Genomic DNA, 14,078 nt, shown 5'->3' on the forward strand with positions numbered 1-14,078 from the left:
TAATTGTGATTTGAAGGACCACCCACTATCTCTAGATAGATCTATATTCTATTTACACATGATTGGTAAAAAGCTATTTTAATTTTGGCATCCCTTTGAAGAGATTCTGCAATATTCTCTATTAGAAAACATTTTGTTTCACCATAAAATTAAAATTAAAAATGATTTCACCATTAGCTGGTAAACTTTTGAACACAAACTAATCTTAATGCCCTATACAGTCATTGTCTACACTATTCAAATCACATAATAATCCTTTACATTTTTGATAGTGATTTACAATTACAGATTCTTTTACTCTATCTTTTTAAGCATAGCTCTTCCCTCTCCAGTGCCTAACACAGTTCCTTGCACATAACACATGTTCATTCCTACTTTACCTTCTAGTTCATTTTATACATATGATCCATAGGGAACTTACAGTACTTAAGTTTTCTTTTTAACAAATAATTAGTTTTTTCCTACAGAGAATCTAATCAAATATATTATGTAATAAATGCAATTAAATATTAAGGCCAGGGTGTTTTAATTTTTGAACTGATCTGCTTATAGATATTTCAGAAGTATTTTTTTCTTTTATTTGACCCCACTGACCATGCTTGAGAATCATACTTTTGCTCAGTAAATATTACTGAAAATTTAACATTTTGCTTTTCTTAAAAAACTCCTAATGGAGACTCTGACTGTTTAGTGAGGGTGATAAATTTCCACAGTACTTAATGTGATAGGGCTTTATTAACGTATAGGAGCAAAGGGGAGTTTACAGATCAAGGTCATTATTATTGGAATTTCTCATAAAAATACTAGGTTTAATCCAAGAGCTTTAAAACTATATGATTTTGTTTGTGTGTGTATGTGTATACATATACAATCATGTGTAGTGTGTGTATATATACACATATGCGTATATACTTCTGATAATCTAAGTATGAAACTTTTAATTTTAATAAATAAAATAATTTGGCATAGAAAACCACAAGACATTTCGAAGCAGAACTATCCATTTAGTGACTTTGCCCTTTATAAATTCCAGAAATGGAAGCATACTTACATATGGGATCTCCTGCAACAGCTGGATCTGATGGTTCACTGGGAGGGCCAATTCCCACAGCATTTATGGCCATTGCTCTGAACTGGTATTTAATGCCTTCAATCAAACGGGGAACATTGAATTCCAATCCTTTGAATCCCACTTTGGTTATTGGTGCTCGGCTAACACGGGACCAGTAGACACCACCCTCTTCTCTCTTCTCCAGCCAGTAGCCAGTAATTGGAGAACCGCCATTGTCTAGAGGAGGAGTCCAGCTCACTAGCATCGACCCTTTGGTGCGCTCCAAAACTTTTGGTTTTCCCGGCGGTCCAGGAAGGCGATAAGGATCTTGAATGACCACCTTATCTGATTTGCACTCATCACTGGTTCCATATTTATTCACTGCCCTAACTCGGAACTCATACTGACCATTGGGGATAAGTTTCCAGATCTAGAAATGAGATGAACAATAACTTCTTAGAAAGAATATACTTATGTTGATTTTCACTTATTTTAAAATTAGTTATTTTGGTAGGGAAGACTATAAAATGAAATAAATCAATAAACTCCAATAAATATATAGTTTTAAAATATGTAGACGCTAACATGGAGAAAGTTCTTTATTATTTATGACATATAATATGACGTATTTCTCAGACATAGAACAAACACTTCAAAAATTTATATGGAACCATAAATGACCCCAAATATCTGCAGCAATTTTGAGAAAGAAGAACAAAGTAGGAGGGATCACAATACCTGACCTCAAACTATATTACAAGACCATTATAATCAAATACCATTGGTATTTGCATTCCTCATAAAAATGCTGGGTTTAATCCAATAATTTTAAAACTGTATGATTTTATGTTTGTGTGTGTATGTAAATATGTGTATATGTATACATTTACAGTCATGAGTAGTGTGTGTATATATACACATATGCATATATACTTCTGATAATCTAAGTCTGAAATTTTAACTTTAATAAATAAAATAATTTGGTGCAGAAACATACAAGAAAATTAAAAGCAGAATTATCCATTTAGTGATACCTCATTTTAAAATGAGAATATGTAAATTTGTTGTAGCTAATAGTTGATATCTCAAGTAAAAGAGACTCTGTATATCAAATAATTATATTTACTAACTGGCCTTGTGTGCATGGTGCTAAAAACTACAGTGAATTTTTTGTGTGTGGTTTTGAGTTTAATCATTAAATCCCAACATTATGATAGGGTGGTGTCTATTCCAGGTCTTGCCCTATTAAGGTGTATAAGAAAATGTTTAAAAGAATTTACCCCGAATCTCTTCTCTACAGCATTGTTGGTGACTTCCTCCCATTCAGATTTCTTCCTACTTGCATCACGTTTGTCAATGATATAATGGGTGATTTCACTGCCACCATTGTCTAGAGGGGCATCCCATGTCAAGTAGCAAGATTCAGCTTTAATGTCAGTAACAGCAAGGTTTCTTGGTGGGGATGGACGATCTGGAAAGGAACCAACAGGGAAGACTGAGAAAGCAATTCTTAAACAGACACTGGATTTTGTTTTGATATAAGAAAGCATGTTACTTACCATATACTTCAACATGAACATTTCGGAAGACTGAGCCAAGGCGATTGGAAGCTGTAATTGTGTAAGTTCCTTTGTCCTCCCGGACGGCTTTGGGGATGCTCAGCTCAGTCTTGGCCTCACTTCGGGATACTTCTTCCTTGGTTATATTCATTGCATCAGTGGGTTTTTCAATCAAAGTGTCATTCTTGGACCACTCAATCTTAGGCATTGGAAGACCTGTCACATCTGCTGGGATGTTAACAGGTTCTCCTGCCTTAACCTTGATAGTATCTCCTCGAACAGATAGGCGCAATTTAATAGTTGGAGGTACTGTAAAAAGAAGGGAAAGAGAAAAAACGTAGCATAGTCATAAGGATATTTGCTCTACCTGTGAGATAAAGGAAACACTGTAAATTGCATTAAAATTATGATGATGTTCAGATTGCACACCTTCATCATCTTGTATGACCACGTTAAGAGGCAGAGATGGTTCACTTTCACCACATGCATTGACAGCTTTGACACGGAACTCATACATTTGGTGTTCATCAAGATTCTCAACCAGAAAAGATGTGGTTGGGCAGAGTCGCGTGTTAACTCTTTCAAAGTCAGGTTTGTCGTGACGCCGTTTCTCAATGATGTAGCCTTGGATGGGGCTGCCACCATCACTGCGGGGCTCCTTCCAGTCCAGTGTGATAGTGGACTTCGTTCTTTCTGTGTACGTAAGCCTCTCAGGAGACGTCGGAGGACCTTTAACCAGAAGCAAGTTGAAATGACAAATGTGAAATAAATATTCATATAAGAAATATTTCACTTCAAATTAATTATGTGAAAATAGGTTCCTGCTTGGCCTCATCTTAATAACATCCACCTTTAAAATCCTCAGAACATCTCAGTTACTAGAATAATAGGCATTCATATAGGCATAACTTTTCTTAGTAAACTTTAGCATCAAGATTATTAATTAAAAATAAATGGAGAGGCATGTATGCTTTTTAAAAAAATATTTAGCACTTTTGATATTTTATCTCTGCCACTGGAGAACTTCCAATCCTAATGAACTAGGAGAGCAGGTCTGTGAAGCTTTGACTTGGATGACCAACTGAGAGCAAAGTATTTCCTCTTTTATTAACAGTGCATATGTCTACTGAACACACTGTGAGTCATGTTGCCTCATATGAGTTTAAAATGTGGAGGAATTTATGTAATGCTGCTGTAGTTTGGTGTCCCAAAGCATGAAACCAAAAGAATAAGCTTTGAATGGTGAAACTAGACCCAGTCTACTCTTGTTGACTATTATTGCAACCAGAAGCAGAGTTTTGTAGTGGAAGCCCAGATCTGTTCACCTTGAGCCCTAGCAAAAATTCTGCAATGAACTGTTACAGGGAGTGGTGGAGGATGTAATTTTGTTTCTTTTTCTGGGTAGTGGTTGTGGTGGAAAAATAACTCCCTCCATCACCTGGGGGAATGGGATATCCTCAAAGACTGTTTTCTCCGATGTTCTATCTGTGTGTATTACCAGTGTGTGCAATGTAAGGGCTTCATATTTGTTCTTATTGGTCAAGGAGATTTCCTTTGGTTGGTTTTATTCTCTGATGGCTCCTTCTGGTTTGGGACCTCCATATCCTTCCAGAGTGGGGACTACTTGAGGTCTAAAGGAAGGCTAAGACATTTATCCTAAGGCAGTATCTGTCCTGTAGACTTTCAAAGACAAGGAATTCTCTTTAACTACTAGGTTATTAAATTAATTACTTCATTGTAAATATATAATATATACATATATTATATATATTATATATAGTAAATATATAATATTTCTAAACTATTTTTAGGTTATTGCCAAGTTCCAGTATATTCAGGTTTTTTTAGTACATAAAACCATAGTTTGTCTTGAATAAAAATTACAGTGAGCCAGAAATTATATTGAAGTTATAGCAAATATGGTATTCTTTAATTTGCTGGTAGTTATTTCGTTTATCTTTCTTATTCTCTAGCTTAGAGCTTGAGCCTGCTGGGAGTTTGAAGCCACAAGTCTCAATGAATAAATGCAATTATTAGAAACAAACAGTATTTACTTTATAAACATAATGAAAACCTTCTCTTTTACCTAGCGGATCAACCGCAAGAATTGGTCCTATTTCAACAGGAGGTCCACAGCCGAACTTGTTCTTGGCAATCACACGGAACTTGTACTCTTGTCCCTCAAGGAGACCTGTGATGTCACATTTAGATCTATCAGTCTCTATTGGTTGTCTCCAAGTATGCATCTTGGCATCTTTTCTTTCAATAATAAAGCCTGTGATTTCACTGCCCCCATCATCTTCTGGGTCAGACCAGTTCAGGAGACACATCTTTCTGTTTGTTACAACAGGTTTTAAGTCAAGAACTGGACCAGGGACATCTGAAAAAGAAAACCACCACCAAAATATCAATGTAATAAGATAGCATCATTTAGGAAAAACCTATGAAAATCCATGTAACATTCCTTACCAAAAACTTCTACCCTGATTGCTGCAGATTTGGAACCACAGCTATTGGTAGCTGTTATCACATATCTGCCATGATCTTTTCTCAGTGCTTCTTTGATAATTAGTTCGGATTTGGTTCCTACATTCTCTATTACAACACGGTCTTTATCCAGCTCTCTGTCATCTGTGGTCCACACTCTTGTAGGCACTGGACGGCCAGTTACCACAGCTGGAATTCTGAGAGTCTTTCCAGCCATTATTTGTATTCCAGCCGTAGCAGAAACTTGGAGTTCCACAGTTGGAGGCTCTGTTTTAAGAGAACAATCATATGTTAACCCAAGAAATATGGGGGGTGGGGGAGCCCTTACTGGGAAAATAGCCATCATCTATATCATATAACTTTTAGGTACCTTGAGGTTCAGCCACAGTAACAGGTTCGGTTTCTCCAGGTGGCCCTTCGCCGGCAGCATTGACGGCACTCACTCGAAGTTTATAATCGGCACCCTCTCGGATTTCTTTGACAGTGTACTGACGGACCTTGATCATCTTCTCTGTGCAGCGTGACCATTCATTTGTGCCAACCAGCTGCTTATAGACAAAGTAGCCAATAATTTCCCCACCGCCATTGAAAGCTGGCGGTTCCCATTCTAGTTCAATAGTTGTGGAGCTTGTGTCAGCCACCCTCGGCACAGGTGGGCCAGGAGGAGCTGGAATGAATGCAGATACACAAATCAAAACTCACCGATGGCTTTGAAGTGTACAGTATCTTACCTATCCCACTTTGGTTTTTTTTTCCCATGGTGCATTGCATATAATATGGGTAAGTGCTGTTTTACTTTTAAGTTATATAGGCAGATGTTTAAAACTTTACATTGTAACCTCAGTCTTTGTGCCCACAGCCATTGGTAGTAGTTCATTTGATTTTTCCAGCTTTATTGTGATATTATTGCCACATAACATATGTAGGCTTCAGGTATACAACATGGTGATTTGATACATATATATTCTATGAAATGATTACCATAATAAGGTTAGTTTACACCTCCATCCCCTCACATAATTACCATTTTTGTAGTGCTATTATTTAATATTAACATCTTTCACGTATATAACAAAGTATTGTTAATCACCATCACCATGCTGTACCCCACTTTCTTCTTAAGGAATTACTTACAGATTGGATCACGTGCTGTTTTGGGATCTGAAGGGGGACTGAACTTTCCAGGTCCAGCTGCATTTTCAGCACATACTCTGAAGACATAGGTGAGTCCCTCTAATAAGCCTTCTACGTTGGTCTTCAAAGCATTCAGAAGGCTTCTGTTAACACGTGTCCAATGTGTACTATTAACCTCACGTTTTTCAAGCCAGTAACCCAAGATGGGGCTTCCATTATCCTTTGGTTCATTCCATTTCACTAGCATACTGTTGCTGGTGACATCTTCCACTATGGGCTTATCAGGTGCATCAGGCGGTTCTGATTTTAAAAGAAAATAGCATATTTGAATTAGTTCCCTAGCATGACAATACATTGAAATTTACAAGCTGTGATAATGTATATACCAATGCATATGATAAAAAAGGCAAAATTTAGGTGCTCAAGGAACCTTACCAAATGGATCTTTAGCTGTAAGTGGCTTTGAAACACAAGGGGGTCCAGGCCCAAACCTATTTTCAGCTCTTACACGGAAGAGGTACTCTTTTCCTTCAATCAGTTTTGTCACTGAATATTTACAATGTCTGAGTGTTGCAGTGATAATAATCCATTCTGAGTCAGGTTTCGTCTTATCTTTCTTTTCCAGAGTATAGTTTATAATTTCACTGCCACCATCATCAAGGGGCGGTTCCCATTTGCAGAGGACTGAGTTCTTTCTAATATCTTCAAATACAAAGTTGATTGGCGGTCCTGGTGTATCTAATATTTCAAAAGAGAGCAGTGATTAAAAAATCTGTGTAGAAATGTTTACAGCAGAAAAGACAAATGTCAATATGTTCCTTTGACATAAACTTTTGCTTTTCCTACACCTTTCTATCTTTGTGCCACATTAGCTGATGAAGATCAAAGTCATTTGATTTCTTTTATGTAACTAGGAGGAAAAAAGGGGACAGAGGGTACTTTGCTGAAGTTATTTCCCACTTCTTTTAACTGCCCCCAAATTTTTATTTTTGTTTCACTAAAACTCTAAGACTGTCTTCCACTGGGAAGGGTAGTTTAAACAACTTACCCAGCACACTGACAGTACAAGGAGCTTTGGCGACCCCATGGTCATTTTCAACTTTGATCATGTACTGGCCATGGTCAGGTCGAAGAGAATCTCGGACACGTAACTGAGATTCCCCTTTAACACTGTTGTCGATACTCAAACGCTCTGTCAGAGGCAGGACAAATGGTTCTTCTTCTTGAACTTCACCCTTCTTCTTCCTAACTGTGGGTGCTACTCGCTTCTTAATTTCCTCTGGTGTGATAACATTTTCATCCTTTAGCCATGTAATAGTTGGGTAAGGTGACCCAGAAATCGTTGCATCAAGTATTATATCATCACCTCGTTTCACTTCTAGGCTTGTTCTCATAATGACTTTTGGAGCATCTGTAATGATTAAAAACAATAATTGCTTTTGATTCTGATTAAAATATCTGACAAAACGTGATTTTCATTTATTTTATAATAAGAAGATACCACTCCATTACACAAAACCTACCAATAGGATCTACAGCTTTGGTTGGAGGAGTGGCCCGAGAAGGTTCACCAATGCCGGCAGCATTTTCTGCTCGCACACGGAATTGGTATTCCTTCCCTTCTTCAAGACCTTTTGCTGTGTAAGTCAGGACTGGTACCAGGTGTTCATTGCATCTTTTCCACCTTTCTTCACCCTTAGCAATCTTCTCTATGATATAACCCATTATCTTGCTCCCTCCATCGTACAAAGGTGGCTTCCATGTAATAGTCATTGCCGCAGCTGTAGGATTATGAACCTCAACATCTATAGGTGGATCAGGGGGTTCTGAAGTGCAACAGAAAAATTGTTAATATAGGGAAATCCATCTTCTTAAAAATTTCATATTAATTCCTAGCTATATTACATTCATGCCCAAACTTACGCTTTGGATCTTGAGCAATGACTGGATTTTTCAGTTCAATATATTCGCCTCCACCAATCTTGTTGACAGCTTTAACACGGAAGAAGTATTCACCATTTGGTATGAGATCTTTTACAGTCCAAGATAGTTTATTCTCACCAGACATAACTGGTATATATGTCCTCCTCCCAGCTTCTCTGCGTTCCAGGACATAATGAAGAATTGGGCTTCCACCATCATATTCTGGAGGTTCCCAGGTTAATTTACAAGAACTCTTGGTCACATCACTTGCTTTAATATCTTTGCATGGGCCAGGTAGGCCTATTAGAAATAAAATTTATAGTTACTCCTGTAATCTGAAAAGTCAGCATGTTACTAGTATACTCTTTCTCTAAGAGGGACTGTTCACATTTTGGGTGGGACAATCTATGATGTGCAGGGGTGTCCCTTACACTGCAGGGCATTTGATATCCTTGGCCTCCAACTACTAATTGTCAGTAGCTCCCCCTGAATCTTTTTTCCAAGAAAAATAGCCCCCAAATTTCCAAACACCATTCATGTGTGTGGGAGGATGGGGCAGAAAATGTTACTCCCCCTGGTTGAAAACATTATGGAAAATATGCAAATACAATTAATAAAGGAATGTTGGTTATTTTATCTTTTTTTGGTATGCTATATCTTTTAGTTAAATTAGCACCTTTCATGCAGAAGTAACTTAGTCTAATCAGAATTTAACTACTGATTTCATCTCTTTACAATTGCTTTGCTTCTCTTATTGGAAGAAATAATCTGAAAGGACATTTAGTTTGCAAATGGCCAACTCATGAAGCCATTTATACTCACATTGCAAAGTTAACTAATTTTCCCAACATGTGTAGAATGTCTGGTGTTTTATCAGGGAATGCTTACCTATGACTTTGACATTGATTGAGGCCGTTGCTGAGCCGAGCTTATTCTCCAGTGTAATGGTGTAAACTCCAGCATCTGCATGGACACTCTTGGGAACTTCAAGGTGTGCAGAGATGTGATCGCTCTTCATTGTTAATCGATCACTTGCTTTAACTTCTTTGCCATCTTTATGCCAGCTAACAGTTGGAACTGGGACCGCTCTGAAGGGAACAGGAATGCTTAACTTTTCACCTTCAATAACAACAATGTCGTGAGTCTCCAGATCAATTGTTGGCTGGCCTGTAAGATAGAATCCAAAAGAAGATGAAAGGGTGTATCAAAATGCAATGTGTACGTAAAGCCTGTTTTATTAATTATAAAAGAAACTGTGTTCTTACAGTCTGGGTCTTTGGCAACCACATTTTCAGAGATTTCAGATGGCTCACTGACACCAACAGCATTGACAGCTCTCACTCTCAGAACGTACTCCTTGTCAGGAACAACACCTTCTTCAACCTTGAATTTCAGGTCTTTGATGGGGCGAGAATTAACTCGCATCCATTTCTCAGTGCCTACTGGACACATTTCAACATGGTATCCTATGATAGGACTTCCACCATTTTTCTCGGGAGGCTTCCAAGCAATGGCAATGTGCTTTCTTCCGGCATCGGTCACATGCAGGTCCAGGGGAGGTGAAGGAGGACCTGGCAAAGAGAGTGCAATGTTCACATCCACAATATCATCGCTAAGCTCTAGACAACATTCTTTGTACAGTCAGCACTCCTTACTTGTTGGATCTTCAATTGACAGGATTTCTGTGGGTTCACTTGGGTGACCAACTCCAGCTTCATTTTCTGCCCGGACCTGAAACTGGACTTCTGTGCCTTCAATGACATCAGTTACTCTGAAGTTACAGTCGGGTCCCGAGGTCTTTCCAGCTTTCACCCACCGGGTACCCAACTTCTCTTTCTTCTCAATGATATATCTATTGAAACAACAAAGCATTTCATCCGTATTAATAGAAAAAACAAAGTTAAGAATTTTCAGCCATTTGTACATCATTCTTTATGCATTCATTAAAATTCTACCTCTGTATTGGTCTTCCACCATCATTCTTAGGTGGTTCCCACTTCAGGTCCACATGTCGTTTTGTCACATCAACGACTGTCAAAGCATAGGGTGGTCCAGGGGTGGCTGAAAATAAAACATTCAATCATTAGAAAAACCAGAGGGAACAGTGGCAATCCAGTACAACTGGGGTCATAAAGATTAAGTTAGAGAACATACTAAAGGTGTCTTTGGCCAGGACGGAGTCCTCAATTTCACAGTAGTCACTTTGTCCTATGGCATTTTCTGCAGCAACTCGGAAGACATATAAAGCGCCTTCTGTCAGTGGGGTTACTGTGCATTTGGTGTCCTTGACAGTTGTGTCTACTGTTTGCCAGCCTTTCCGCCTCACGTCTCTCTTTTCTACGATGTAGTTGGTGATAGGGGACCCTCCATCTTTCTCAGGAACTGTCCACTTTAGGTCTGCTGTATTTTTTGTGATATTAATAACTTCAAGCCAGCGAGGTGGTGATGGAGGATCTGAAGAAGAATTTTTAAAAAATTTAATTTTTTATTGTCCAATATTCAGTTTTCATTAAATTCTCTAGTAATCACTAGGAAATCATAAAGCAAGGATGAAATAATCTAGTAATGAGTTTATATTTTCTCATATTATAGTTCTGAGATATACTTTAGAAGAATCTATATACACTAAACAATAAGAATGACTCACATAGTTTCTCCCGACAAAGCACAGGGTCACTGGGTTCACTGGGTTCACTTTCCCCGGCCTTGTTCACAGCTCTAACTCGGAATGAGTATTCCTGCCCTTCCATGAGCCCGGGGAGCAAATGCTGAGTGGTAGGAACTCCTTCAGCCACTCGGACCCAGTCATCTGTTCCAGTCTTCAGCATTTCAATGACATAAGACTCAATCTTTGCCCCACCGTCGTGTTCTGGTTTTGTCCAATTCAATACTAATGATGTTTTGCCTACATCTTTCACAGTTGGTTTTCCAGGAGGCCATGGAGGATCTGCAAGCCAACGAAATGGAATTATTTGGGTTTGTCAAAAAGGAGATAACATAAGCTTCAAAAGAATCCCTTAAAATATATAAGTGATACCTATGGGATCCTTTATTAAGATTGGTTCAGTTGATCTACTTGGTTTTCCAGGCCCAGCAAGATTTTCCGCCAACACACGGAATCTATATTTCTTCTTATTGGTGAGACCTTTCACTCTGAATTAGGAACAAATTGCCAGTTGAATACCATAATGAGAAGCAGAAACCTCTGTTTATTTTACATAGAAGAAGCTAATTTATTTAAACTGTGAAGTTATTTGGAAATCTAATTGAAAACATTCCAAAATATATTTAAAATTATTTTTTAACTCTCACATACTTTAGATTTGGCTAAATGTGCCAACCTACTTACAATACTATAATAATGATGATTATCATAACATATCAGAATACCAAATACTTTGAAACTTCCAGAAAATTAATATTTTTTAGTAAATTAAGAAATGTGTCCTTGGTTAGAACTCATATCATTTTGGAAATTATGTGTTATTAAGAAATGTAATTAAAAATAATTAAAATTTTATAGTTATATCAAAGGGAATACTAAAGAATGAAAATTTGTATTCACTATCACAGTTTTAAACGTCCTGTTGGAGATTTGGGGCGTACCTGTATGTTGTGTCCTTTATTGGCATTTTATTGCATCTGACCCATTTATCAGTATCAGGATCTAATTTTTCAACCCAGTAGCCAGTGATAGGGCTGCCGCCGTCATCATCTGGCTCACTCCAAGTGAGAGTCACTGCGTCTTTAGTGATATCAGAAGGTTCCAGGCGAGTTGGAGGTCCCGGTGGATCTATAGACAGGATAATGATATGCATTACATGGCCTGTACATAAATATGACACCTAAATCCAAGTTTGACGCAAGCATTCTTTTCTTTGCTTCTCCAACTGATTAATGAGAAACTTACCAAACTGAAATTTGGCTATTATTGGAGAGGCCTGAACTGGTTCACCAACACCATACATGTTTTCTGCAGCAACTCTGAAGAGGTATTCTTTATTGGGTGTTAATTTGGTTGCCTTGAAGTTTGTATCCTTGACAGTAGAAGAGAGCTTGTGCCACACTTCACTGTCTGTCGCTCTTCTCTCCACAACATAGTTTGTGACTTTAGATCCACCATCATCTCGTGGGGGGTTCCATGTTAGAAGACATGACTCGTTGGTCACTTCTGTGATGTCAAAAGCAGCTGGTGGTCCGGGTTTATCTGCGGATGACATGACACATGAAGAATAAAACATTTAAAACATGTTTTATTTTAAAAGGTAGCTGCAGCGAGTTGGACTACTTTTAAAACGAGAGCCTGCCTCACCTAGGACGTTCACTTCTACCACAGCCGTGGCCCGACCACACACGTTCACAGCCTCGATGATGTAGGTGCCAGTATCACTTCTCTTACTATCGACGATAGTCACAGTGGATTTCTTGGGAACGTTTTCAATGGTAATTCTGTTGTCTGCCTTCAGAAGCGTATCAGCCTTCGTCCAAGTTATTTTAGGTTCAGGTTTTCCAGTTACAGTGGCAGGAAGTTCAATCTTAGTTCCTGCTTTCACAGTAAGACCGGCAAGGAGCTTCACGTCAAGGAAAATTTCTGGAGCCTCTGAATTAGAAAAAAGATAATATACAATGTTAGCAAGTTCAAGTAGAAGTAAAGTCAGAGGCCTGGTTGATAAAACAATAATACAACATAAACAACAAATTTGATAAAACAACAAATACATACCCTGCGTGTCCACAGCCTGGATTTCATCTGTGGGTCTGCTTGGTTTGCTGGGACCCATCCTGTTCAAGGCCTTAACGCGGTAGGCATACCATTTACCTTCTTCAAGACCTGTTACTTCCATTCTGTCAGAAAACAAAGTAGAATATTTTGGTACAGTGCATATAATCTGTCCCACTGTGTAGTATTCACAATATGTCCTTAATTCATACCCCTGATATAATAGTATCATTTAGATTAATTCAGTTTTGTTTCAATGTTGTAATTAATGAAAATCTCGAGTAGGGGATATGTTCAGCAGCAGCAATTTTAAAAATTACACAGGCATAATGGGGGAATATTCAATAAAAAAAAACTAACATTTAGATTTTTACAGGAGAAAGTTCATTTTAGTAAGAGCAAACTTTGCTCTTGTGCCAAATAATTAAAAACATACTTTGTTTCTGCAACTGGTTCTCCACAGGCAACCCATCGATCAGAACCACGTGGACATTTTTCAACTATATATCCTTTGATACGTGAACCACCATCATATTTAGGTGGATCCCATGTTAGGAAGATGCTCTTGGCTGTTCGATCTCTCCATTTGACATTCTCTGGTGGGTCAGGTACCGCTATAACATTTTAAAGAGAGAGTTACTTTTAGATAGGCCATCTATGAAATCTTCATATTGCCAACGTTTGCCTTTTCTCCATGACTTCATTTCTAGGTCTAAAGGCAAAAAGTGGGAACAAGAGGTGAGGTGAGAAATCAAGTACTCACTTGCAGGAGCTGACATATTTACAGGTTCGTCAACATATGCAGGCTCTCCAGGGCCACACTTGTTACGAGCACAGACTTTAAATAAATATTCTTTTCCTTGAACAAGATCAGGAACTGTGAATTCTAAGTCAGTCACAAAGTCCATAACCTGGGACAAAGAAATACAGTTAATTAGTTGTTTTCCCAAAACCCTTTGTCTAAGTTAAAAGATTTTTTTTACCATGAGCAGGGATACAAATGGAAGTTGTCTTGAATGCTAAGGATTAATCATTTCATGTTAGGGAAGAATTGCAAAGACAGGCACTAAATTTTTGGCCCTTAATTTAAAGTGACTCTGTCTCATAGTTTGTATACACTAAGAAGGTGGCATAGAAGGTGTTGACTTTTTTCTACCAGCTTGGTTATTAGAAATATGATTTTAAATCAAGGTAAAAAATAGTA

At 38.0% G+C, this 14,078-nt stretch overlaps 1 protein-coding gene across 1 annotated transcript in view; it reads right to left on the reverse strand.

Annotated features, from left to right (window-relative positions):
• The window catches only part of TTN (titin), a 269,499-nt gene that overhangs the window by 75,380 nt on the left and 180,041 nt on the right, over positions 1-14,078 (reverse strand). The window contains exons 210-234 of the mRNA XM_054562536.1: positions 13,638-13,785; positions 13,311-13,488; positions 12,878-12,999; positions 12,467-12,754; positions 12,065-12,361; positions 11,761-11,947; positions 11,192-11,307; positions 10,802-11,101; positions 10,309-10,608; positions 10,110-10,215; positions 9,810-10,006; positions 9,420-9,725; positions 9,043-9,321; positions 8,155-8,454; positions 7,755-8,057; positions 7,280-7,642; positions 6,667-6,969; positions 6,232-6,531; positions 5,468-5,764; positions 5,080-5,364; positions 4,697-4,990; positions 3,040-3,339; positions 2,611-2,919; positions 2,332-2,522; positions 1,052-1,481 (exon numbers count right to left, since the gene is read on the reverse strand). Of these exons, the coding sequence (XP_054418511.1) occupies positions 1,052-1,481; positions 2,332-2,522; positions 2,611-2,919; positions 3,040-3,339; positions 4,697-4,990; positions 5,080-5,364; positions 5,468-5,764; positions 6,232-6,531; positions 6,667-6,969; positions 7,280-7,642; positions 7,755-8,057; positions 8,155-8,454; positions 9,043-9,321; positions 9,420-9,725; positions 9,810-10,006; positions 10,110-10,215; positions 10,309-10,608; positions 10,802-11,101; positions 11,192-11,307; positions 11,761-11,947; positions 12,065-12,361; positions 12,467-12,754; positions 12,878-12,999; positions 13,311-13,488; positions 13,638-13,785 (6,499 nt within the window). The remainder of the gene's footprint in view (positions 1-1,051; positions 1,482-2,331; positions 2,523-2,610; positions 2,920-3,039; positions 3,340-4,696; positions 4,991-5,079; positions 5,365-5,467; positions 5,765-6,231; positions 6,532-6,666; positions 6,970-7,279; positions 7,643-7,754; positions 8,058-8,154; positions 8,455-9,042; positions 9,322-9,419; positions 9,726-9,809; positions 10,007-10,109; positions 10,216-10,308; positions 10,609-10,801; positions 11,102-11,191; positions 11,308-11,760; positions 11,948-12,064; positions 12,362-12,466; positions 12,755-12,877; positions 13,000-13,310; positions 13,489-13,637; positions 13,786-14,078) is intronic.

The sequence above is a fragment of the Pteronotus mesoamericanus genome, unplaced genomic scaffold, assembly GCF_021234165.1.
Source record: "Pteronotus mesoamericanus isolate MK-2021 breed Mesoamerican mustached bat unplaced genomic scaffold, CSHL_Meso_final scaffold_651, whole genome shotgun sequence".
NCBI lineage: Eukaryota > Metazoa > Chordata > Mammalia > Chiroptera > Mormoopidae > Pteronotus > Pteronotus mesoamericanus.